The sequence below is a fragment of the Sinohyriopsis cumingii genome, chromosome 16 (assembly GCF_028554795.1).
Source record: "Sinohyriopsis cumingii isolate HCF-2022 chromosome 16, ASM2855479v2, whole genome shotgun sequence".
Taxonomy (NCBI): domain Eukaryota; kingdom Metazoa; phylum Mollusca; class Bivalvia; order Unionida; family Unionidae; genus Sinohyriopsis; species Sinohyriopsis cumingii.
In genome coordinates, this window is record NC_142976.1 from 66,894,107 (window position 1) to 66,920,633 (window position 26,527).

At 35.3% G+C, this 26,527-nt stretch overlaps 1 protein-coding gene across 6 annotated transcripts in view; it reads left to right on the forward strand.

The window, feature by feature from the left end:
• Nucleotides 1-24,426, forward strand: part of LOC149780705 (uncharacterized) — a 46,740-nt gene extending 22,314 nt beyond the window's left edge. For 4 of the 6 annotated variants that reach the window (XM_089937744.1, XM_089937748.1, XM_089937749.1 and 1 more), the window contains exons 6-11: nucleotides 3,821-3,950; nucleotides 10,588-10,761; nucleotides 13,047-13,242; nucleotides 15,130-15,269; nucleotides 15,724-15,917; nucleotides 21,302-24,426. In XM_089937744.1, the coding sequence (XP_089793870.1) occupies nucleotides 3,821-3,950; nucleotides 10,588-10,761; nucleotides 13,047-13,242; nucleotides 15,130-15,269; nucleotides 15,724-15,917; nucleotides 21,302-21,333 (866 nt within the window). In that variant the 3' untranslated portion in view covers nucleotides 21,334-24,426. The remainder of the gene's footprint in view (nucleotides 1-3,820; nucleotides 3,951-10,587; nucleotides 10,762-13,046; nucleotides 13,243-15,129; nucleotides 15,270-15,723; nucleotides 15,918-21,301) is intronic. The other 2 variants (XM_089937747.1, XM_089937745.1) reach the window with 2 other exon arrangements.
• The last annotated feature ends 2,101 nt before the right edge of the window (nucleotides 24,427-26,527 follow it).

Sequence of the window (26,527 nt, forward strand, 5' to 3'; positions counted from 1 at the left end):
CAAAGATTTGCCAGTCCTGTTTCAGCCACCTGGTTTGTGGGAAAATGTGTTGATCAGTTAACTGTGCTGATATTTACAATGACAGAATTCAGTGACTGAAAGACTCTTTGATGTACTGCTGCCATTTTATAAGAGTACATTAAAAAAAAAAAGAACATGATGCAACAGCTAGGCGGCTAGTTCAGAGGCTTTGACTGACGGCCGAGTGAGAAAATGTACTGATATTTAGTGACTGAATTCAGAGGCAGAAAGACCCAGTTTTAAAATCCTAGCGAGACCTCGGTTTAAAGATATCATATATTATGTAAGTTTTTATGATAAATAGTTGTCAGTATACTGTAAATAAACAGTCTGGTGAAATAGCGATCAATGAAAACGTCTGGTAAATGCTAACAGGTGGCAACAGAGAATGAAATAAACACCAATTAAACATCTTCCTGTGTGAAAGTCACGTTCTAATCCTTTAATTCCGTTTCAGTGTAAATATTATAATCACAACATATTCTGTTCATTGAAAACATGAAAAGAGTCAATCGACCATCACATCGAAACCCGTGAGTACTTCTGTGAGAACCTAATTACATGTACATGCCGGCTTTGTTTTGATCAACAACTCGGGGAAGTGTTTGTTGCATAAAAAAAAATCGATTACAAGAGACCTCGGGTGCTGGATTAAGGGTCTTGGAGCTGCCTTTGACGTAAAGCAAAACAGTAACATAGACAACAACGATGATAGTGACTTCGAATGTTTCAATGAAACTGATGTCATTAATGCCGAGGCTGTTTGGGAGAAATTCGTACAGACTCATGGTCCTGAGATGGGCGTTTCTCTTGATGATATGGAGGAGTGGATTTGTGCTGACAGTGATTGCCCCACAGCCGAATACGTCAGATGAAACTATAATTATTTCTATAGCGAACAAATTTGCAGCAGAAGACGATTCTAACTGGAGTAACACAAGTGTTGAAAGTGATGCAGATGCAGATGTTGCACCCCCCCCCACCCCTCTGCACAGGAAGCAATCAAATATTTTGATATTGCCATAAGGTGGCTGGAGACCCAAAATGTTGACTACGTAAAGCTCATGCAGTTGAGAAATCTGAGGGATTTTGCTCAGCGGCAGAGAAACCAAGGAGTAACACACACAAAAAAAAATAACTGATTTTTTCAAAAAGTGAATTGATATTTGTCAAGCATGGCACAAACGGCAAGTATTAACTTGTTCTAATTTACGTTGTTTTAAATTTGTAGACCAATTAAATGTGTTAGTACTGATTAATCCTTGGTTTTTTTTGTTTTCCGATTTACTTCTATTGCATTCAAATCTATCTATCTATCGTTCGATCGACACTGTTTCTCGAAAAGAGTCGATCTTTTGTATATAAAAAAACGTCTAATTTGGATCAAACAATAAAACTAGAATGTATCCAATTCAACATAAAAATTAGTGACGTAGTACACAATGTGTGAAGTGGTACACATGTTAAGCGAATGGAAACCACGTGGAATAATGTTTTCGATGATGCCTCAGTATACTGTAATTTATCCTGAAATTAATGTTGTCCTATGAGGAAATAATAAAGTACACCGTTATGAAGAGATATTTATTAACAGTTAATCTCAGAATGATTATAAAGTGAGTATTCAACAGTATAATCTGCCTTACCCCCCCCCCTTATTTCTCCGTTATGTCGTCAATCACTTTATTGGTTTTGGGCTTTTTTTATAGGTCCCTTGATAACTCGCGCCTCACTTATAGTGTGGTAGATGTTTCTGGACCCCGATGTGCGTGAGTTATTGAGGGAGTGGTGTAATATGTTCAGCATTTCATAGAAAGAAGTAGGATGCTCAGCATTTCCTAGAAAGATACCCAAGGTAGAAGTAGGATGCTCAGCTTTCCCTTGAAAGATGCCCACCGTGGAAGTAGGATGCTCATCATTCCCTAGAAAGATACCCAAGGTAGAAGTAGGTTGCTCATCATTCCCTAGAAAGAAACACGAGGTAGAAGTAGGATGCTCATCATTCCCTATAAAGAAGTAGGATGCTCAGCATTCCCTAGAAAGATACCCACGGTAGAAGTAGGATGCTCAGCATTCCCTAGAAAGATACCCAAGGTAGAAGTAGGATGCTCAGCATTCCCTAGAAAGAAGTAGGATGCTCAGCATTCCCCAGAAAGATACCCAAGGTAGAGTTAAGATGCTCAGCATTCTCTAGAAAGATATCCACAGTAAAAGTAGGATGCTCAGCATTCCCTAGAAAGATACCCATGGTAGAAGTAGGATGCTCAGCATTCCCTAGAAAGATACCCAAGGTAGAAGTATGATGCTCAGCATTCCTAGAAAGATTTGTACCTATTTTTCTAACATCAATGTGATTAGGGAACTTATATAAAGGAGAAAGTAAATTTTTAAGTAAATTGTGTTTCTCTGAGAATACTTACCCAATCATGTTACTTAAAAACCCTTCCAACCACCCCGCCATACAAGCATCCTCATTAGTATGTTGCTCAGCTTAAATAATAGTGACACCTGGCGGTAGCAAGGGGAGGTAATGAGCAAGATCTGTTGCCCTTTTTCTATATAAGAGACAGGAAAGATGATTTTCATCTTTTAATAGGGCTGGATTCTCGAGTTAGCAGGCTTATATCCCTAATGTTAATGTGATTGGATAAGTATTCTCATGGAAACAAAATTTACATATAAGTCTGCATTCTGTCTTTCTCCTACCCTCTCATAGAGAAGTTGTATACATGATTCTCCAAAAATAGTATGCTTTATTTAAAAAGGAAGCGAAATCTTATATCAGCAATATTTAAAATGCTGTGATATATAATATGGCAGTGTTGTTGGGTAATATTTCACACCATCAGTCATATCAATCAATGGAACCAATAAAATTGTTACTACACCATTTTCTATTTCATACAAAAGAATTTGCTAATTAAAGTGGTATTGTTCAAACAGCATGGAGAACTAAAATAAAAGCTCTACTTGTCTGCATATATTTATGAGTGGTGGCTGACAAAGGGCAGATCGCATTTTTTAAGATGCTCATCTAGTTTGATAAGTGGCATTTTAAGCAGGTTAAACGTTGCAAACAACGTAGAATAAGTAAAACTGATATGGGAAAAGTTAAAGTTCCAAATCACTGGCTATGCAGGATAAATAGCCAGTTGAAAATTTTTGATGGGCACTGTAGTGGGAGTTATTCCTGTCCAGCTAAAGTTTAAGTTCCAAATCACTGGCTCTGCAAGACAAATAACCAGTTGAAACTTTTTTATGGGCACTGTAGTGGGAATTAATCCTGTCCTTGGAAATTATTGTTAATTCAGACACCAAGTTGGCACCATCGTTTATTATCCATCTTAATTCTTTCCTTGTTAGACACTGGTCACAAGTTTGAAAATGAAAATCTTTCATTTGGGCTACTTATTTCTTTCTAGATCCTCAGTACACATGGTACCATGTCTAATAAAACTTACCATGGCAACCATACTGTTGGTATGTGTGTTTTTGCCATCTTATCTGTTCATCTTTACATAGTGCAGTCAGGCTGTAAAAGATAGATCACTTGGAAGTTATTTGAGTCTGCTAGACTGATTAGCCACAAAAATGTTCTGGATTCAGATTTTTGTTTTAAATATATCAGTATGAAAATTTATTTGTCAACAGTAATTTGAATCTCAGTTTAAAAGAAACTATATATAAGCATGATATTATTTTCCGTAAAAAAGTAAAACTGTCTGATAAAGTTTTATTGCTCTTGTCTTTTGATATTGCATGCAGTTAACTCTTTTTTATGTCATTATTATGGATGCAGCCAAATCTTCCAGTGTGAGACCTCAGAGATCACCTGTTTCACGTGTAGATATTGGAGGGGTAACCTACATACAGACAAAACCTGGGACGCTGGAAATTGACAGCTCATTCAAAACTAGGGCATTGGCAAGGTAAGGAAGATTTATGTATTCAAGACACATTTTTTTAAAAATACAAACAAAAAGATAAATTTAAAAGAAATACAAAAAAAATATCAGAAATTATCTCTGGTTATTAGCTCTGTTTGGCAAAGACCAGAAGTGATGTGATGGGATGTTGTCCATTGTCTGTCGTCCGATGTCCATCCATCCATTACCACAAAAATTGCTGTTAATGCTTTTCCTAAATTACTTTTAGGATTGCCATGAAACTTTATGCACACATTCATACCAAGGTATTGTTGGGTTTGAATTGAAAATGGTGCTGCACAAATATCCAGTATGGCCAGCACAGAAACTTCTGATGAAGAGATGGTCATATCAACATTTGGTTTTCACTGACATACTTCTAATGATATCTACTTGGTCTTAAGTGAAAATGGTGCCAATCTAGTGTCTAATATGGCTGCCACTGCATGATTGCACCACTGACGGGAATGATTGTACCTCAGTCATGATATTGACATTCTGGTCAATTGGACTGAAAAAGGAGTACCTCGTTAAGGCGACTTAGGTCTATGATCTGCCTCGACTTGCCATTGACCTTTTCGATAAGGAACATCTGTGGTTAGCATCCCTGAGATGATTGTTTTCATATGTCTTCACCATCAGTTTGTCGATGAGCGACTGTATCTCCTGCTGAAGGATGTGGTCTTTCTCCTGAGCTGATGACACATCCATTAGAATGAGAGTGGAAGAATGGGGGGGTGAGGGTATTGGATAAATAAAATCTAAAGCCTTTATAGAATGACTTGGCTCATCTATCCATTTTGCAGACATATGTTGATCCAACATGATTGGAACTCTAGGTGCCCACTGTAAGAATGTCTATGGACAGTGGGTGTGTTAAGCCAGCATTGGAAAGCAGGAGGCTGTGGGTGTAGATACAATTTTGTTTCTTAACTCCCCTGTAAGATTGCCTACAAGACTGGTTTGGCTATTATCTTCTGGCCTAACGTTAATATTTGAATGATCCTTGTGGCATAAAATGCCCTTGCCTGTCATACCCCTTTTGGGGCAGAGATTATTGGTTTTTAAACTAGGATACAGGTGGAGCAGCCAATTACAAGAATAGTTCCTGAGTTATCTGCCCCCAAATTTATTCAGTTTGGTACTAAATTGCAATGGTGAGCCAAATGGAGTCATCCTTAAATCCAGGGTATGATGCAGTTGTAATAATGTGGCATATAAACACACATCCTAACAGATCAAATCAAGTTTGGTAGACACAGTCAATGCATTAGCCATTGTATGTGGAGCTGCTTTGTTAATGACCCAAGCAATTCTTATTGTTGACTCCAAACTATTTCGGTTGGCTGATTATTTCACCAGATGGAAAATTGCAAATTAGGCCATATTGAAGATGTTTCACTGTTTCAAACCAGCTTCAGTGCAGTGGGAAACCATTATTATCCACCTTATCAAATGATGGAGCAAACACGTGGAGTGCCATTATATTTGTATCCGTTACTAGAAGTTTAGTATGGTAGGTGATGTAATTTGTCCTGGACCAGCGGGAGAATAAATGGCTGGTACCTGTCTTTAGAAAAGAAAAGTTGAGCATTCCCCATGTCACAGATTATATCCGACAGCTGATCGTTCATCATTAACTGTTCAGCTTCTTGAGTTTTTGTGTTGGGGGATGCAGCCAGAAAGAGATTCTTGGGGATGGAAGGTATTCCAAAGTATACTCACTGGCAGCCTACAAACCTAACTCTGTCCTTTTTATGATTGGAGCAAAGTAGGGCTGTTACTCAGAAGTACTTTTATCAATTGTGAATATTCTTTGGTTCTAGTGGGCTTTCATTTTAGAATAAACCATGCCCTGGAATAATAATGAAACAATGTCATTGTCTTTAAAGAACCCACTGCTAATACCTTGTGGGTATTAGCTGGCTGGCTGGCTCTGCCTGGGGATTTTGATGCACCTGGAAAGATGGCTGGTTAGCCGTGAGAATGATCTGCCTGGTTGTAATATGTATGAAAGCTCGTCTGGTTAGCATGGAGAATGGTCTGCCCAGTTGTAAGATGTATGGAAGCTGGTCTGGTTAGCTTTGATACCATTTGTGAAAGAAGTGTATCTGGATGGATGGAATTCTTAGCTGCTGCCCCTCTCCCAATCTGCATGTTTAACCATCAGCTTGGCTGATCTTTCACTAAACTTCAAAACTCCAAATGGCAATGCAGTACTACAAGCAGGATTGCAAAATGCCCCATGCACCTGATTTTACAGGCCTAAAGGCCAAACTTAGATTTACAGGGGGACTTATACCCTTTTGGCTGCCTATAAATGGGGGACCAGTCCCTTAATGTATCCAAATTATACATGGGAACAAAAGATGGAAAGAGATGAAAATTTGTCTTGAAGTCAGGAATGATATTGCCATCTCCTGACCATTTAACACACATTCAGGGTTTGCACAGATGGTAAAGGTCATTGAAAGTCAGTGAGAAACAAAAACCTCCTGACCATTTGACACATTCAGGGTTTGCACAGACAGTAAAGGTCATTGAAAGTCATTGATTCTTCACCTATGTCATAAAAAGTTCCTGAATTTGAGAGATTTTACTTAGCAATAGACTGTGAAGGAAACATTTTGTGTTTAAATCATTTACTGTTGCGCAGTCAATGCAAGTACTGTTTGATATTTCTATCATCTGCTAGCCTTTCTGCCATTATCAGAATCCAAGGGAAGTAATCAGACATGGTGGATAGTATCCCATTTGTATGATGTAATTAATGCATTAGCACTCATGTCACCTTGTGGTTCCACTAAGCGAGGTGGGAACAGATTTATTGTAATGAGCAATCATTGCACAGTACCTAAAAAGTGCAATAATTGGTTGGAGGACAATAACTTCATTAAGTGGCTGAGAAAAAAATGCAACTTTGAAATACATAGTGCTTTGAATAGTGTTCAGGATAAACATCGATATTGCAGGATTTGGCGTTGCTGCCCAAAGTTGGAACTAATGAAAACACAAGTGTACTGTTTTGATGTCAGCATACAGAGGGTCAGCACAGTCATAAATTGATTTTCAACCTTGTCAGCAGGTTTTAGAAATTCAGTAACTGACAATGTGGGTGCAGTTTATGTGACATGTTCATGCAAGGAAGTCTCTATTCCCACAGCCACCATGTACCAATGTTTAGACTGTTTTCATTTCCGCCATGCACCCCCATTGGAAAAGACTACCTGCACTGTAACTGGTCAGTACATCAGGAACGAGTCCAAAATATTCCAAATGATGTAAACTTAGCTAACATAACACATATCCATCAATACCATTAGATGTTTGGTGGCCAATTTATCAGACTACAGAATGATGTCTATTTTATATGGCAGCCATTTACTAAATTTTATAAAGACTATTCCAAGGTTGCTGTTCACTAATAATATTCTTACTGCGACCACTCCATTGTCTGTCTCCAGAATTTTATTTTCAATAGACAGTCTTAACATAAGCACAGAAATAAATTAGTCCAACATATTACACTGTTGTTGATTGGAATTACATTTACCTGTTATGGGAAAAATGCAGGATTGAGTCTCACACTATGCTTTTTTATAAATTTTATTTTTAGTGTATGCTTTGTTATCTATAATTAAGAAAGAATTATGTTACTCACATTTACTGTGTGAATGAACGTTTTAAGTGCACAATTTGTTATCTTGAATTAGGAAAGAATTGTTAGTCTGATTTACTGTTCAAATGTACACAATACACTGTAGAACATTAATTTGAACAGCTGATGCTACCTAAAAAATTGGTTACTTTCAAACTGTGAGTGCACCTTGGCAAGCCAACTCATTTGGGAATCAGATTAAATATAAAATTTGTTTCAGAGTGAATAATGATTACTGGAGTTTTTCAACCACAAGATTCACTCAATATTTATTTAAAAATTTGTATTCTGCCAGAGTTAAAGGAGTATTACATTGCACATAATTTAACAACAATGACTTGCAAATATAAAATTAATGGTAATCAGTTCCAAAAAAGATTATATTTCACAGATGAGGTATGCTGCAGCCATACAAATAGTTGTGTGTAAATTATATGTACATCATTGGCATCTTGACTGTTTCAAGTCAAGGTACTTAGTTGACGTGCAAATAACCTTTTTTTTTCACTGGAAGATTTCTTACAATGTCCTGTTTGTCCTAAATGAATTTTGTGTCAGTCTGATGTCCAATATGGCCACCACAGATGCCATCTTGAAAACATTATTGCTACTCCTCCTAGATTTATAGTCACATGATCAGTAGGTTTTCACCAGAAGACTACTATATGATAATGAGGTTTTTTGCATTTTTGTTTCATTACATGTTTTAAAACTGAACTCTTAATTGGTATGGTATTGCCAGTATTATGCCAATATGCCTTCAAATCAGATACAGCTCTCCTCCATTATAACATGCTTCACTATAATGAGATTCTGGATATAACGTGGTATTGCTATGGACCCCATTATCAGAATTTAAAATATTTAATTTAAAAATAAATAAGAAGGTTAATTTTCAACATCTGATAGAAATTTTTTACATCCAAACTACTGGACTTGATTTACACATTACCAGAACATGTTTTTACAGTCACAGTTTAAGTCATTTGATGATGTTCAGTACTGGATTAAAATTGATGAGGATTGCCCCACTGGTGAATGTAAGCCCCGTTCCTGATATCATTGATTTTTTTTTCTGAAGTGCTACAGAGAAAACTATGGTCCTGATCAGCAGGAAGGAGCTATTATTGTCAGCAATCTGGAAATATCCCCTACAGTTTTTGATAATTTTCGCTATAACACTGTTCAGTACATTACATAGCAGTTATGGACACTGACTACTGCTTTATAATGAGGGAGGGCTATGCATGCATACTGTAAACACAGCATGAGAGATATAAAACAATAAAAAAGAATGTTCTTTATATAGTATGAAAGTAGAGGTATCACAATCAGTTAATAATAAGAGTCTCTTCCAAGTGACTGCTGCTCTACTGTCTGAAAATAATCTCCAAGAGTACATGATAAGACCATTTCTTCTTTTTAACTGCTGAATGTTAAACAACTCTAATACAGGGTCAACCCCATCTGCATATAAGAATGGGTGGTCTTTCAGAGGGAGACTTTATTTGTGAGAAGTATATTTGTGTGTGTAGTAAGAAAGCCACTTGTAACTTCAAAGCATTTAATATCTTTATTTAAAAGTAAAATGAATTAGTAATAGGTTCTTCTTGTCTTAAGAATAGAGTTATTTCAGGTGAACATATATTAAGCTTGAAATGCAGGTGGGGAATTGTTGGCACATACATTTCAAAACCATTCCACAATGACGTTTAAATCTCCGTACAAACATTGCTTGGCATTTAAAATCATTATCTTTCCATTTTCCCACTGCTACTGAATATTCTTATCTGTTGCAATGTTGGTTTTTTTTAGTCTTTCCAGCATCAAATATTTTGGCAAGAACTCGTGAAATCTTCCCATTGTTGTTGAGTTGAATAAGTTTCCTGTAAAAGTGTGTTGACATGCTACAGGTTTGTGATTTATTCCTTTGCTGCTAATTTACAATTTGCAATTTAATTATGCAGAGGAAACTTTTGCAGAGTCAATGAAATGTCTTGTTTTTAAAGGCAGTGAAACACATATGACTTCTTGGTCTTGAATGGCTAGTCATATCATCATGAGGTTTTTGTTGAAAATGATCTCATTATGTGTAGTAAAATGTATGCCAGTATGACCTTCAGTATGGCTTCCACAGTTTACTTCCAAGATGGATTGTTATATTGACATTGGGTTTTCACCAAACACTTATTTATTGTGATGACTTGCTGATCCTTCATGAAAATGTTGTAAATATAAAATCCAGTATGGCCACCGTGGTTTCTGTCATAAAAATCTGTTTCTATGCCTGGTAAATGGGTGGTCATTCATGAAATAAGGTTTTCATAAGAAGACTTATGATAATGTCTGCTTGGTCCGATAGGAAAATGGTACTGCTTTGATATTCAGCATGGCCACCATAGCAGCCAGCTTGAGAATCTTGTTATCGCCACTCATCCTCATGGAAAGTCTTATTGACATGAGATGTTTTACTTGAAGATTTCTTTTGGTGTCTAGTTGGGTCAAAATGAAAATGATGCCAATCAGACATCCAGTATGGCTGCCACTATGGCTATTTAAACATCTTGTTTTCACACCTGAATGGATAGTCATATTCAGTTTTCACCAAGAGACTTTTAGTAATATTTAGTTGGTCCAAAATGAAAACGGTGCTGATTTTACATCCAAAATGGCCACCACAGCAGCTAGTTTGAAAATCTTATTAAAAATTATCAGAGATTGCATCAACACACACAAGTTAAAAAGAAGAAATGGTCTTATCTTGAATTTCTGGAATTCTTTTCAGTCAGTAGAACATAAATCCCATCAAGGGACTTGAGTTATTTATAATGTTTCTGTTGTGACCATATTTCAAAGAGCTTTTGTTGAAGTACATACTTTGACAGCTAATTTTAGTTTATAAGACTGTAATAGAGTGTATTTCTTTTTTAAGTTATGTAGAGTATGCTAATCGTTACCTATCATATATTGATTTTGTTTCAGTCAAGTTGTACATAAAAGTCTTGTGACTGCCATGGCTGCCAACTACAAGAAAAACAGCGCCTTTAAGCTCACGGCAAAACGATACTGCAAATTCTACAACCGATTTGGGAAGTGCAATCGTGGGGATAAATGTCCATACATCCATGACCCTGATAAAATTGTTGTCTGCACAAGGTACATCAAGGAAATCTCATCTCTACTCATCTCTGACAATTCCAGAATACTCAAAATTAACATTAGCATTAGTATTAAAAAAAATAATTTAAAATAAGAAATTAAGTACATAATGGTATAAAATCTTTCACCTCTTACTGATCATTGCAGAAGTGTTGATTCATCATATTTCTCATTGTAATTAATATTTGTGTCAAATTGTAACCACTGGACTGTTCAAAGAAAAGGAATCTCCGTACATGCATAATGTCATACATTAACTCTGACATGATTTGGGATAACTCTGACATGATTTGGGATGGTCTGTAGAAGTTTTTATCCACCTTCATAGGGTGCAGATTTAGACCATTGGTCATAACTCCAAAACTGTTGAAATTGACACCCTATAAAAAAAGATAAACATATGCAACATACAGTGGCCCTATAGGACTGCCCTTACCCACACAAGGGAGCACAGGGATAAGTTTTTATACATTCTCAAGGTTTTGACTTGCGTTCTGTGAATCATATGCTATGTAGAATGTCTTGAGATACACATTTGTGTGGATACTGATGAAGTCATATCTCCTTACATGATTGTTTTTTTCTGTTCCAAGCTCTTTGTCAGGTTCCTTTGTAGTCTCTATCAGTATGTCTTGGCATCTCAGCTGGGTTTTTTTGTCTTTTTGTCTCCTCCCTCATTTACTCAGGAAATACATGTACATTTTATTAGTACTATCAACATTAACTAGGTATCTTTAGGTTTCCCAACACAATTCATAGCAGTACAAAAATGACATAAAGTATGATTTGACATTGAAACACTGGCAGTCTTCAGCATAATATAACCATCTTTTATGAGATGTCACTGTAACATGTATTTTTGTCCTCTGTTGCCTAGGAACCTAAAATAAAAATTAAAAGTGGATGCCAACATTACACCAAGCTGTTTCAGTAACCATCGTATGTATGCAAAAATATTGCATATTATGTCACTGCGTTTTGCTTTTGTTGATTTTTTTTGCAAAACAAGATTAATTTTTTTGGTAAAATCAAATAGGAATATTTATTTTGTGAAATAACTGTCAATGTCAAAACTCCATTTTTTGATGGATGTTCAGTTACTAAAATATTGATGCCAATATTTCATTGTAAGTATTACTGAAAATTCTCATTCTTGAAGAAATCTCTGAGTGCCAATTCAGGAAATACAAGTTTGCTTTTATTTTGGGAACATGCTTCTTCGTAATGAATCATATCTGTGAAACAAAGCTTTTATTCACCAAGTACTCATTTAACTCCGGTTGATTTGTTAACCTGGATCACATCTGTCAGTAGATTAATTTAATGTAGTTTAATTATATTACTTACAAAATAATAATATAGTGGTTATTGATTGATCAATTGAAATCAGTTGACCTAACACATGACGATGACCGATTGCTCTTACACAGGTAGGATTTGCATGCCTTTTGATTTTTCTTTTCTTCCACCTTTTTTTTCTCAGTTTAATACAAACTACATAATTAACACGATAATACAAAGCAGGTCTTCTTTTAAATGAGTGTAACGGCACAACAAATATTTACATAAGTTAGAGATCAAAACCTGGTTGGCACTTAATTAGGTCTTCACTGAAATGTTTATGGACAGGGTTATGGTGGTTGATTAACCTTTTTCATGTTTGAATACAAGAGGGTATATTGCATTTATGATGTTTACACTAAAACTGAATTAAAAGATAGAACTTACATAACTGTGAATTTCAGATGACAACATTTATTTAATTGGTATTTATGTATTTGTTCCCACCAGTAAACATTAGTGAAATTTTTATTGACTAAAATTTCATCAAATATTGTTATTTACAATGTACTGAGAATGTTGCTTGGAAAGAAAATTTAACAAAATATATGATTTTTTTAAAAATATAAATTGTGAATTTCATTATGTTGATTCAAATCTCCAGGTACTAATAACCGTTTTTGAAAATAAAATGAATGATCTATCAAGGTTTCATCTACCAATTTTTTTCACAATTTTTTTCACATTCAAGAAATACGGGCTCTATTTGGGTTGTTTTGTTTTTTTTCAGTTTAAAAATGGGTTCCACTTCTGACCCCATACTATAAATCAAGTTTGTGAGTAATCCGGGCATGAGTTCTTCAGGGAGTGATGTTTGTGGTCCTAGGAATATAAAGTGAAATATTTCATCAATTACTCCTCATTATATTTAAGCAGTTATTGAATCATGGCATGAGATAGTCATGGAAATATTCACACGCTTTCACAATGCAATCTTATAGGTTTCTTCGAGGGACTTGCAAGGTAACAGACTGTCCTTTTTCACACAAAATTTCGAAAGAGAAAATGCCAGTTTGCTCCTTTTTTCTGCGAGGTATTTGTAACCGTGATGACTGTCCATACCAGCATGTAAATGTTGGCAAGGATGCCAAGTTATGTCAGGATTTTGTCAATGGTTACTGCCCCCTTGGAGAAAAGGTAAGTCTTTGGACAACTGTTTTTTTTGGTACAAGAAAAGGTTACATTAATGATGAAGTTTGCAATAAACTACCCTTTGTATAAAGTACCCTTGTTATAAAGTACCCTTTGTAAAGAAATTTGTCACATACAGTAAATTCACTGCAGTAGTAGTAGTAGTAGCAATAATAATAATGGTATTTCATGGATTTTATAGTTGTTACAAGGCACAGATATCATAATTCAAGTAACAAAGATCCTGTGGAAACATATAACCATATCCCAATGTATGGATTGATGAATGGATGGACTGACAGCTGCTTTTCTAGGTTCTCAGCATTAGGAGGTTAGTGTTAGGACTGGTCACTCTGGTGTCAAGATAATGTGACTGGGTGGGACATGGTGTTACACATCTCTGGTATTGTGCCCCAGTGCTAGACTTCATCATAAGCTGTCACACTGCAGACATCACAGCAGTATGACTGAAAAATCGTTAAAGTTATTTAAAATTCCAAATCACACACACACATGCACACACACTAATTTGCAGGTAAACATGCATCAGTAGCTTTCAGCTTTAATCATCATTGTATATTGCAGATCCTGTCTACCAATACTCTGCTTTACTAAAATATAAAAATCCTTTAAACCAAATTTTTGCAAAATCTTCTCTTCATAATTTAAAGAAAACATCATGGCATGACGTTCTTCAAATTTGCTTATACAATGTCATCAAGTATGGCTGCCATTGCTAAAAATGCAAAAACCATTAAACAATTTCTTCAAAATTTCTCAACACAATTTGACTAAATTTGACAGATAGCATCCTGGTATATGGAACTTTCAGTTTTATACAAATGGTGCCAATTTGCAGTTAAATATGTCTGCTATTACAAAAAGGTAGACAAGTTTAATTTTGAACTGTCTTTTTTCTCAAAAACCACAGCATAAAATTGGTCCAAATTTGACAGAAAACCTGAAGAACTTGACCAATGAACGTGATGCATTATACTGTAAGCATGAGCAAGGTACATGAAACACAGGCAGTTCATTATTATTCACAAAGGACAAGTGAATGCCAAATATAGGCAATCATTAATATACACAGAAGAAAAATAATGTTTTTCCCTATTCTTGGATCATAAGCTTCTCTTTGTACACAGAGTTAAGAGCTTTATAATCAAGAATGGAGTGGAACATACAGATACAGTATTGGGCAGAATATTTCTCATTTGCCTGTGTCTAAGTTCAAGATACACATGCCACCAGGTTATCATGCAAGGTTTTCAGAAGTTACATGTCAGATATTATCATTCACGGTTATCAGAAGTTACACATGCCACGTTATCATCACTCACTGTTATCAGAAGTTAAACATGCCGCATATCACTCACAGTTATCAGAAGTTACACATGTCACATATTATCACTCACGGTTATCAAAAGTTACACATGCCACATATCATCACTCACGGTTGTCAGAAGTTACACATGCCACATATCTCTCACGGTTATCAAAAGTTAAACATGTCACATATTATCACTCATGGTTATCAGAAGTTTCACATGCCACATATCATCACTCACGGTTGTCAGAAGTTACACATGCCACATATCATCACTCATGGTTATCAGAAGTTACACATGTCACATATTATCACTCACAGTTATCAGAAGTTACACATGCCACATATCACTCATTGTTATCAAAAGTTACACATGCTACATATCACTCAAGTTTAACAGGAGGGGCCAATATAGATTATAGAAACCCTGGGTGTCATGATATCCAAAATTTGGAGCGTTAAGTTACATATTTTACCCCTCCCCCCCCTTGACATGTCTTGATGTCTTTGCTGCAGAAGAAGTGATTTTTACAGCCAGGTGTTCAGTACATCTCTATTTTCAGTGTAAGAAAAGACACATCTTGGTCTGCCCCCATTTTTCACGGACTGGCAGCTGTCCTGATGGGAAGCAATGTAAACTGGTTCACAGGAGACCCAGGAAAAGGACCAACAGCTCTATATCAGGAAAAGAGCCCACAGCTCGGTTAGTTTTCTCTTTTCAATCAGAATTTCAGATGCACAGATGCCCTCAGGTTGTGTTACATTTTTTTGCCATAATGCAACGTGGGACATGGATATCACTTTTCTGACAGCATTGTTTCTGTACACTTCAACACCTAAAGTTTGATACTGTCTCATTTAGTCAGGAAACTTGATGGAATTATTTAAGAATCTACATAGCAAAAAGCAAACGAAAGCCACAGTATCCTGATATTGTCGAGTTTTTGCATGAAGCTCCAATTTACTAACATTGATTCAAATGGTCATCAAACCTTATAATTGCATTCAGTTCCCATTAATCAAAAGTATGTGACAGAGACATATTCTTGCTTTAGTGACCAGCATACACCCAAAAAATAATTTATGCAAGTATGCTTATAATTGTCTTTTATACAGTATTTTCATGATCTAGCTTATAATTAATGGTACTTGTGCAGTAAGAAACCCCACCTGTCTCAAGAAGAATCCTCTGAGAATATTTCCAAGGTGATAGAGGGGACATCAGAAACAGATGGTGATGACGTTGATCTCCCATTCCGTGAAAGACAATTACCATCCTTCATCTCGCTGGGGAACATTAGCATAGAAGAAATGTCATTTGCAACCACACCTAAAAAGGAAGATAAACCAGGTATGTTTGTTAACAAGTATTGTTTCAAGTAGGATAATAATTTTGTGGTAGATTTTTTTTTGCTGACAAAATCAGCACAGAGCCCTACAATAATCATGTTGACCATCTCTCAGTCTACCGATCTTTTTTTCTGTCATTCTCTTAATCCATCCATCTATTTTTCTGTCCAGCTGTATGTATTTATGTCAATAAAATGTTATTTTTGCAGGGTAGCTTGACTGGCAATATTTGGGTTCCAACCAGATTTTGTTTCCAGCTTCTGTGGATGAGGCTTTGAATTAGTCTAATTTTCAGCCATCTTAGTCATTATATTTATAGGTTACTGCATTCGTATGGGAAAATACGAACGAGTTTTTTGGATGGAATACTGCATGACTTTGGGTGTGCAGTACATGCATCCGACAAAACGAGTTCGTATTTTCCCATACAAATGCAGCAACCTTTTTATTATATGCTCATTTTTCTTATTCTACCTAAGGCTTAATTATATGAACAAAATACACTACAAGAAACAAAGTAACTGAATGTATGCAGTATTCCAAACTAAGTACACAAGTGCAGATTCATCATTACTGCGCACATAACTCTGCCCAGATAAATTTGAACCTAGTCGCACACTAGACATAACTTTCTAAAGAAAATGGCATTTTGGTCTACTAAAAATTGAAATTTGGAGTCGTATTGTGAATAAATGGGCATTGCAAAAACTTTTCCATTTGATTTGGAATGAATAGATTGTGGTATTTTTGTCCATTCTACAAAGTGTCATGATTATGGACTGGATTCATCTGATTGAAGCAGCAAGGGAGAAGCATCTGCAAGTGTGTTTCTGTTCTGTCATTGAATATTTGAAAACATAATTGGGGAAAATATGAAGTCTTTCAATTGCAGTTATCAAAAAGATGCTATGGAATTTATTGTTTATTTCATTTTGAGTGCAGTAAAGAGGATGTAATTGCACTTGGAATATAGTCAAAATTACAGTACAATTTCTAAATGTGTAATCAAGCTTGAGAACCCATGACATGGCTCATGTAATTCAGATTTGCAGAACTAAGAAAGTAGATTTTGAGGAAATTCAGGATGTAAAACTAAGTAGATTTTTTGCCATTTTTATTACCAGGCTAAAGGAGCCAGTTTATGCCTTGTCACTTGCATGTCATTTGTAGGTACCCAGCAATTTTATGAAATCTGGTCTCTGTCGCCTAACTAAATCGGAAACATTATATCAAAAAAGATAACATGGAATGTAGCAAAGCAGCTGGTATATGGCAGTCCATGAAACATCTGCTTTAGTTCATTCAGAAACAAACTTAATCATCAAAATGTAAAGGACCTACTATGTGAGTCTACATGATTTGTTTACAAGTCAAAAGTGCTGGCGTCTGTATCCATTGTTTGATTACAATAGAAATTAGTTCTTTTATGAGTACAATATGAATCGTGAGCACAAGTTCAGTATCGTAAAACACTGCACGATTCTTACAATGCAAAGTTAATGGAGAAAAAAACATGAGCATATAATAAATATATATATTGTACTGCCCTCTAACTTTGGTTCCTGGAAATAATTTCACCCAGGAATGTTGGTTTTTAACCAGATTTGGCATACAATATTTGTTTAGTATTTACAGAAGTTATGGCCTTGTTTTTGTTCAGATTGTACACTTGTTTCTGCAAAGTCACCTTACTAAGAATAGTTTGATTTCAACCAAGCAGATTTATACTGATGAGATGGATGGGATTTATTTTCAGTGTTCCGTGACAGAATTTAAATGAGTTATGGATTCTGATTGCATGTTTTCACAATATAACCTTTATAAAAATTGATTGAATTGATTCCAACTGTATTTTCTAAATAGCTTTATAGTGATGATGCCTTGAATGAATTTGACTTTCAACCAGATATAACCCATGGTTACCTCACCTCCTCAATGTTTTTCATAAAATAACATTGCCAAGGGTTGTGTGATGTCATTTAAATTTAATTTGCAGGCTAATGTTGATAACTCCTTGAATGAGTTGGATTTTCATATTCCCATTTATAGGAGTTATGACCTCTGATTGCTCATTTAATTCAACTTTTAATTTCTAGATCATATATTTGCCGTGGATTATTCCGATTCAGCCAGATTTGGTTGGCAAGTTCATTGGTGAGATCTCAGATGAGTTTCATTTTCCAGACTTCTACTTCCCATTAGATTAAATAGTTGATAGTGTCATTGATTTCTTGCCACAAAAAAAAATTTGTTGTAGCTCTACTGGTCATAGACTACAGAAGTTTAACAGATGGCCTGTAGTTTTTCGACTGAAGGTTGCAATGAAACTACATTTATTCCATGGCTTTCTTATCACTGCTTCTTCAGAATAGATGGTACATTGGGTTTTCACTAAAAGACTTCTTATGCTATCTTATTGGTCTAAAATGAAAATAGTACCAACCTGATGTCCAATATGTCCACCATGGCAGCTATCTTGAAAATTTTATCTCTGATCTCATGAATTAAAGTCATATTAGCATGAGATTTTCACCAGAAGGCTTTTTATGATGTCTGGTTGGTCCTGAATGAAAATGGTGCCACTTAGACATCCAATATGACCATGACAGCTGCCATCTTCAAAATCTTATCACAACTCTTCATGAATGGATGGTCATATCAGCATGGAGTTTTCACAGAACAGCTTCATATGGTGTCTAGTTGGTCCTAATGAAAATGGTGCTGATCTTATATCCAATATGGCTACCATAGCAGACATCGTGAAAATCTTGTTATTGCTACTTCTCCTGAACACCGAGTCATATTGACCTGAACACTAAGTAAATCATGAAATAGGGTTTTCACCAGAAGACTTCTTATGATATCTAGTTGGTCCTAAATGAAAATGGTGCCACTTAGACATCCAATATGGCCACCACAGCAGCCATCTTGCAAATGTTAGTATCACTACTTCTCATGAACGGATTTCTATATCAACAGGTGGTTTTCACTAAAAGACTAATTATGATGTCTAGTTGGTCCTAAATTAAGATGGTACTCATCTGATGCCCAAGATGGAAATCTTGATATGGCTACAGCTCTTAAATGGTCTTTGATGAAAAATGAAGCAAACTGATACTTAAAAATATCGGTATCTCTCTACTCATCTCAAATCAATGGCAATATTGACATGGTGTTTTCACCTTTGGACTTCTTATGATACCCAGTTGAAAATGGTGACATTTGTACATCCAATATGGATGCCTTGGTGGCTGTCTTGAAAATCTTGCTGTCACTACTTCCTCTGAATGGATGGTCATATTGAAATGGAGTGTTCACCAAAAGGCTTCTAATGATGTCTGCTTGATCCAAATGAAAATGGTGCTAATCTGACATCAGTATGTCCACCACAGCAGCAAATTTGAAAATCTTATAGCTGAAGAATATCAGATGTGGTTTAAACACTCAGCAGTTAAGGAGCAGACATGATTTTTCTACATTCTAAATTGGAGTTCCGCTTTTCTCCCGACTTGAATCAGATTTTTCTTGATATAGTCCATTTTTTTATATCATCTCCAATTCAGTTTTTTTTAAATGGTCTGTTCAGTCCCATTTTGTAACAACCCTTGTAAATTATTTGCTCCATATATTAGTTAGCATATGACTCTCATAAAGAGTATTCTGATTGGTCAAAGGTTTAAACTCCTCCAGTGAATCATTGTGCAATGGAAACTGATGGCAATGGAAAGAAGAAGCATGCTTGCAAAGCATGGCATCCCGAGTTGTTGAGAGAGACCATGACATGAAAAGTTTAGATAAAGGTTTAAAAAATGTATGGAAATGGGAATGGCTGGAGTGAAAAGTTGATGGAAATTAGTTGATCAGTTTATAAGAAAACTGATTTCTGAGGACTGGCATTTTGTGACCTCTGCAAGAAAGATTTGAATTAGGTTAATTGCAGTGGAAGAGTTTGGAACAGTACCTTCAAAAGAAGCTGCATACGGAAAAATTGAAGCTCAGAAGGCATCTGGAAAAAGTGCAGTTAATTACTGTAAGAAGAAAGATTTCTTGGATGAGTTAACAGATGTAGCCCTCTGTCAGAATATGCGCACTGCATGTCACCAATACAAGCACCAGCTTGAAAGGAAAAAGGCTCACACTGAGAAGGAAAAGAAATGATTGCACATTGAGCAAAAAAAGTCAGTGATGACAAAAAGGAAGGCTAAAGAAATCTTTGCCAAAGCCGCAAAAAGAGCTCGACTGGCATATCAACAAGTTGTGTCCATTGGAGAAAAAGACAAGTGAATGTATGGGATTATTTGTATATAGTTGATGTACTTGGGTGTTTATTTTACAGATTTGTTATGAAAAGAGAGAAGCATAATATATTTGCAGCAAAAACTGACAAATTATTGTGACCTAATTACAATGTGAACACTGACATGCACATGAAATAACTTCATTATCAGTGGTATTGGAGAAAAAATTATGTGACAATAAATATTGTGATATTATTGAAGTCAAGTTGAACATTTTTGGCAAGTTTATTAGTTTTTCAAATGATTATTTTGGTTTATTTTATGATCATAAGTTGCAAAAGGAGCAGTTTTTTATGAGTGTAAAATGGTTTTTGGCCAGGGTTGTTTGAATCCCTGGACCCCTGGATTGGGGGCACTACCCCTCAAGACCCCGTTTGGGGGAGGACCCCCAAACCCCTATTAAAAAAATTTCAGGTTTTTTTTATGGAAGACCAAAATCATGTCTGTAAGAGGGAAATGGTTTTATCTTAATTCCTGGAATTTTTGTTTTAGGCTAGGAGAGCATTGGTCTCTTCCAGGGACTCTTGTTTTAATCAGGATTCCAAGCAGATTTTATGTGATGTGCAACTTGACATTTTCACGCTCTTGCAAGTGTTTGATTTTCAGAATTTATCATCAGCATTTTGTAGAGATTTTGATGTGTGGATGAGTTCTTTTTAGTGGATGGATGAATACATTCATTGTCACTAAGTGTTTTGATAGCCAGTCTGAGAGGGATAAGATTCATGGCAGTGAGTCCCAAAGGGTTTGATTTTTATTAGCTGCATCACACCTTAGGAAGATAATTTCTCACACAAACCCTATTGTTGCTAGTGTTGCTTGTTCTTTGGGGACAAATCTGTACATGATGGGACTTTATGAAAGCAATTGTTTTGAATAAAAATGAGGATTGGTACATTTTATCATTTCCATATGATTGGTTCTCAATGTGAGACTTTTTAAATATATCACATTAGCTCTGATTGATAGATGTGTTGTTGCTAGCAAAAGAGAATATCAGGTAATTGTTTAAGAGTAATAGAATTTAAGAGTAGTTTCAACTGCTGTTTATTTGAATGTAGTAAAATAATATCTGTTTTCTTTTCAGCCCCCTCAGTTCGCATTCGACCTCAGTTTTAGAAACCCTCAGTAGGTAATATCTATTGTTTTCAATAATGAACATATGCCAACAAGATGGACACAAAGGAATTCCACTGCCATCTTAGTGAAGCAGTGTGATAATGTTTTCTTTATAACATCGAGTGAAAAACACAAGGGCAGTTCCAAGCAGATTTTGTTCAAAGCTAAAATAAATTAATAGAAGTGAACCCAATCTGCAGATGCTTATGAAAGAATTTTCTAAAATTTTAGAAGAAAAAAGTGAAAACAAGCATATCTATAACCTTAAATATGTGCTGTAACTGATGTATCTTTTTCTTTGATTTGTAAACACTATTGATACTGTCGAGATGTTGCAAGTAAAAATTATCCTTTTACTATAGAACTTGTAGTTTATCCAAGTTTGTAACTAGAAATATTGACTAAATCCTCGATCGGTTGATTTCACCAGATGGTAAATAATTTTTTTCTGCTAATTTTAACAATGATTTTTATTCAGTTTTGAAAATTTTAAATTAAGCAACCATTTATGTCACATTCTTACTGTGCCTGTCTGATTCATGGGACCTTTTGTGAATATTATAACATTTGTTACATTAAAAGTTTTGTATGCTGTGGCATCAATAATGTTAATACATTTGTGTAAAATATGTTTCTGAATCGACATTTCGAAAGAACTTTTAAACTTTGCAACTTTGTGAGTTAAAATAAAGATGTGTTATCTTCCTTTAACAGGTGGATGCGGATTACCTTGGCTTCATGTTAGAGGAGCTGTACCTCCCGTAATGTACTTTAACCTTAGATATTTAAATATAGGCTCTTCAATGTAAGTAATGAAAGAATCGATGTATATTGATTTTTTTCTGTTTAATTTTATCTGTCCTGTTTATGAATGTATTCAATCTTCTAATGTGTCATTAAGTTGATGACAAAGCTGTGAGTACAGGTGTGATGATATAAACATCTCGTTTTTAAATGGGACACAAAAACAAATCTGACATTTGTAACTGAAAGTTGACTGAAATAAAGCTGATCTGTTTAGGCCAGATCAGAATGTGTAAATATATGTATATATGAAGTGTTTAGCTATTTATTTGGGGTATTAAATTGATATTGATTTATTAATGAAAGTCTTTGTGTCCTTCTTTCTTGGTCATTATATAATGCATTTTGGCCATATGTCTTTCAATGAGCATAACAGAAACTATATAAAAAGTAATTAATTTTAACTCATAGGTGTACCAAGATTATGGGATTGTATTTACGCTGGTAAAATATTTAATCAACTGCCCCATAACACATTGCTTTCTTAATTGACCTCGTAAAGATGTAGTTGAGATTATTCAACACCTTTGTTTATATACACAAAATCAATGGATTAAGGATAGCTGGGCATTTACTCAACTTTACATTATAGGGTTGATTCGAGATAGCTTTGAAATGTTTCGGACTTTTATCATTCGTTAGTGATGTCTTAGAATCGAGCATAAATAGGTTGATCTAGTGGCAGTTCATTTAATATTTTTACAAGAAAGTATTATAAGAAATAATTACAATGTATAGTTTCTGTTGTCCTTGTTTTGCAGTTGTATGACCCATTTGCATGGTGTAATGACTGAAATGGGAATATAAATCTTAATTTCAATATTTAACCCTCATGATGTTACAGTTTATTATAAAAAGTTGGAGCTTGAAAAAGTTACAATTCACAAATGCATCTTTATATAATTATACCTATTCAGTAAACCTACTTTATAATTAGAGGCCCCAGGTGGCAGAGTGGTCTAACGTTTTTGCCTTTACTGATCAGTACCAATTCATCTCCGTCTGACCTCAATTCATCTCAGTCTGACCGCTCTGGTGGTCTAGTGGTTAGAGTGCCTGCCTTGGATGTGGTAGGTTGTAGGTTCGATCCCTGGCCGAGTTATACCAAAGACCTACAAAAATGGTACTAACAGCTGCTTCACTTGGCGCTCACCATTAAGAGGTTAGTCTTAGGACATGTTGGCCCAGTGTCAGGATAATGTGACTGGGTGGGACATCATGCTACATGTCTGCAGCATGATGCCCCAGTGCTAGACATCACTATAAACTATCACACTGCAGACATCGTAACAATATGACTGAAACATTGTTAAAGCTACGTTAAAAATCCAAATCACACACACACTAATCTCAGTCCTTGTGAGTTCGAGTCTTGGGCTCAGCAAATATATATGAGAAAACTTGCCTGTGCCTTGATTTTACTGGGGTTTCCCCTGGTTCTTCCTCCACCTGTTATACTGGCCACCATGTATGGCAGCTTGTCTTGAACTGTGAGATGGCATTAGACCTTAAATAAAACAAATGTTTCATTAGCAGATGCAAAATTTCACAATGTCGCAGGGTCAGTCTATTTACAACTATTTTTTTCTCTCACACATATCTTTAATTTTTACAGAAAATAACTAAGTTGCATTTGTTTGATTTTGCCGATAGATTAATCTAGCAACTTTTGCAAAAATAAAAGGACATGAGTAAAAGTAGTTTGACATGTATGTGCTGCATTATAAATGTCATGCACACTTTGTAAATTATTGGAATGCAATCATTCCCTTCTCTGCTGAGTTACTTCCCCTGTACTTCATCTCAACGATTTCAAGCTAGATGTGGTCTGCAGAGTAGGTCAGGATTTTGTGGCTGGATAGAGTAAAACATTTTATAAAGTTTCAAAAATTGAATTTATTGCAACAGATCAGGTCATCACAAACAAAATTACCATTTTCTTACATTGCTGCCTTTTTCATGATGAACCTATGAATATTATTTACTTCTGGTTGAATTGGTTGGGTGGGTGTGTTTGGGATGGAAGGGCAAATTTTATCTTCTAAGCTTCAAGTTAGGAGGAAGATTGATATATAATAGAAAGACATTTTTCTTTTCTTACATTAATGCAGGATATATTTCAGCCTCACCGGTCATTAAAATATCATGTTTGGTACCATACAATTAATATAACTGATATTTTTGCAGGAAAAGAAAATAATCATTTCCCTCTCTGTGTTGAGTATGATTTATATTTTATGTGATATTATTTATATTTTTGGTAAAATAAAGGAAAAAAACTTCTCAAAAGCTGTCTCCATTTTGTTATTAATCAGATGTGTGTGTACTGAATATCCCCCCCACACACACACTATTGAAGCTTAGTGGAGATAGAGCATTTTGCCTGCTCATGTATGTTACTTTCATCATGTTTATTTGTTTATTCATTTGTTAATGAATAATGTTCATTTCACCCTTAATATTACAAGCTCTATTTTACCTAGACTTATGAAATTTGGTATGTTTATACATTGTGGGAAGTTTTGTTCAGCCACATCAAAACCAGGTCACTGTGACCTATATCATGCTTGTGTAATTGTTAGCTAACCAGGTCAAAAACTGGATGAGATGATGGTATGGCCCTGCGTCCATCCCATCTTTCTGAACTTGTTTGTGAACACCCTAAAGACTTAATTTCTGATCAGATTTGGTATAAAAGCTTATATCATCAAGACCTTGTGTGAGTTTGATTATAATCGAATCCCATTCATATTAATGAGGTGGACTTGCATCTGATTGGCTGAGCTTATGAAAACTCTAATGGTCATATTTTAATCAGACTGGGTATGTTGGCTTCTATCAGTATCTTGGATAAGTTCATTTATCCTTACATATTAAAATTGTTGGCTGAGTTCGATTATGAGTGACATCCATACATATTAATGGTCTCGGCTGAGTTTGATTATGAGTGACATCCATACATATTAATGATCTCTGATGAGTTTGATTTTGAGTGACATCCATGCAAATTAATGATCTCAGCTGTTTGATTATGAGTGACATTAATGCATATTGATCTCAGCTGAGTTTGATTATGAGTGACATCCATACATATTAATGGTCTCAGCTGAGTTTGATTACAAGTGACAGCCATACATACAAATGATCTCAGATGAGTTTGATTATGAGTGACATCCATGCATATTCATGATCTCAACTGAGTTTGATTATGAGTGACTTCCATGCATATTAATGATCTCAGCTGAGTTCTGATTATGAGTGACATCAGTGCATATTAATGACCTCAACTGAGTTTGATTATGAGTGACATTAATGTGTATATTAATGATCTCAGCTAGTTTGATTATGAGTGACAACCATACATATTAATGATCTCAGCTGAGTTTGATTATGAGTGACATCCATACATATTTATGGTCTCAGCTGAGTTTGATTACAAGTGACAGCCATACATATTAATGATCTCAGATGAGTTTCATTATGAGTGACATCCATGTATATTAATGATCTCAGATGAGTTTGATTGTGAGTGACATCCATACATATTAATGGTCTCAGCTGAGTTTGCTTATTAGTGACAACCATACATGTTAATGATCTCAGCTGAGTTTGATTATGAGTGACATCCGTACATATTAATAATCTCAGCTGAGTTTTGATTATGAGTGACATTTATGTGTATATTAATGATCACAGCAAGTTTGATTATGAGTGGCATCCATGCAAATTAATGATCTTGGCTAATTTTATGAGTAAGATCCATACATATTAATGATCTCAGCTGAAACTGATTATGAGTGACATCCATACATATTACTGATGATCAAATAGTGGAAATTAAATTGATCCCGCAAACATTCTGGTCATGAGTCCAATGTTTTAACTGCAGCAAGAAGATAAGTGATGCCAGCATTAATAAACAGTGTAACGGCTTTGTACTCCTAGCTTTTTTTTCCCCCCATTCCATTACATTTGACAACCTGTTCACCCTCCCCCTCCAACAACAACAATGATAAATTTGATAACTTATTAATATCCCAAATCTATAGAAATATGGGACGAGTATTTGTACTGTTGTTTATCTAGTCACATTGTTATTATGACTAATGAAAGATACAACAAAATGCAACCTTGGAATCACCTTCTCAAATGGAAAATTGGATATATTGTTGAGGTTCTAAGTCGCATTTAATTTATTAACCTAGTGTTACATGTTTTGTGGCTGTCTGCTTTTCAAAGTTTCAAGTGTCTTTCCAGTGGTTTTTCAACTTATGTTTCCAGGATGTTTTAAAGATATCTCAGTTTCTGATTCAAACCCTGGTTGAGTCCTACCAAAGACTTATAAACCTGGTACTAGCAGCTGCCTTGCTTGGCATTCAGCATTAAGAGG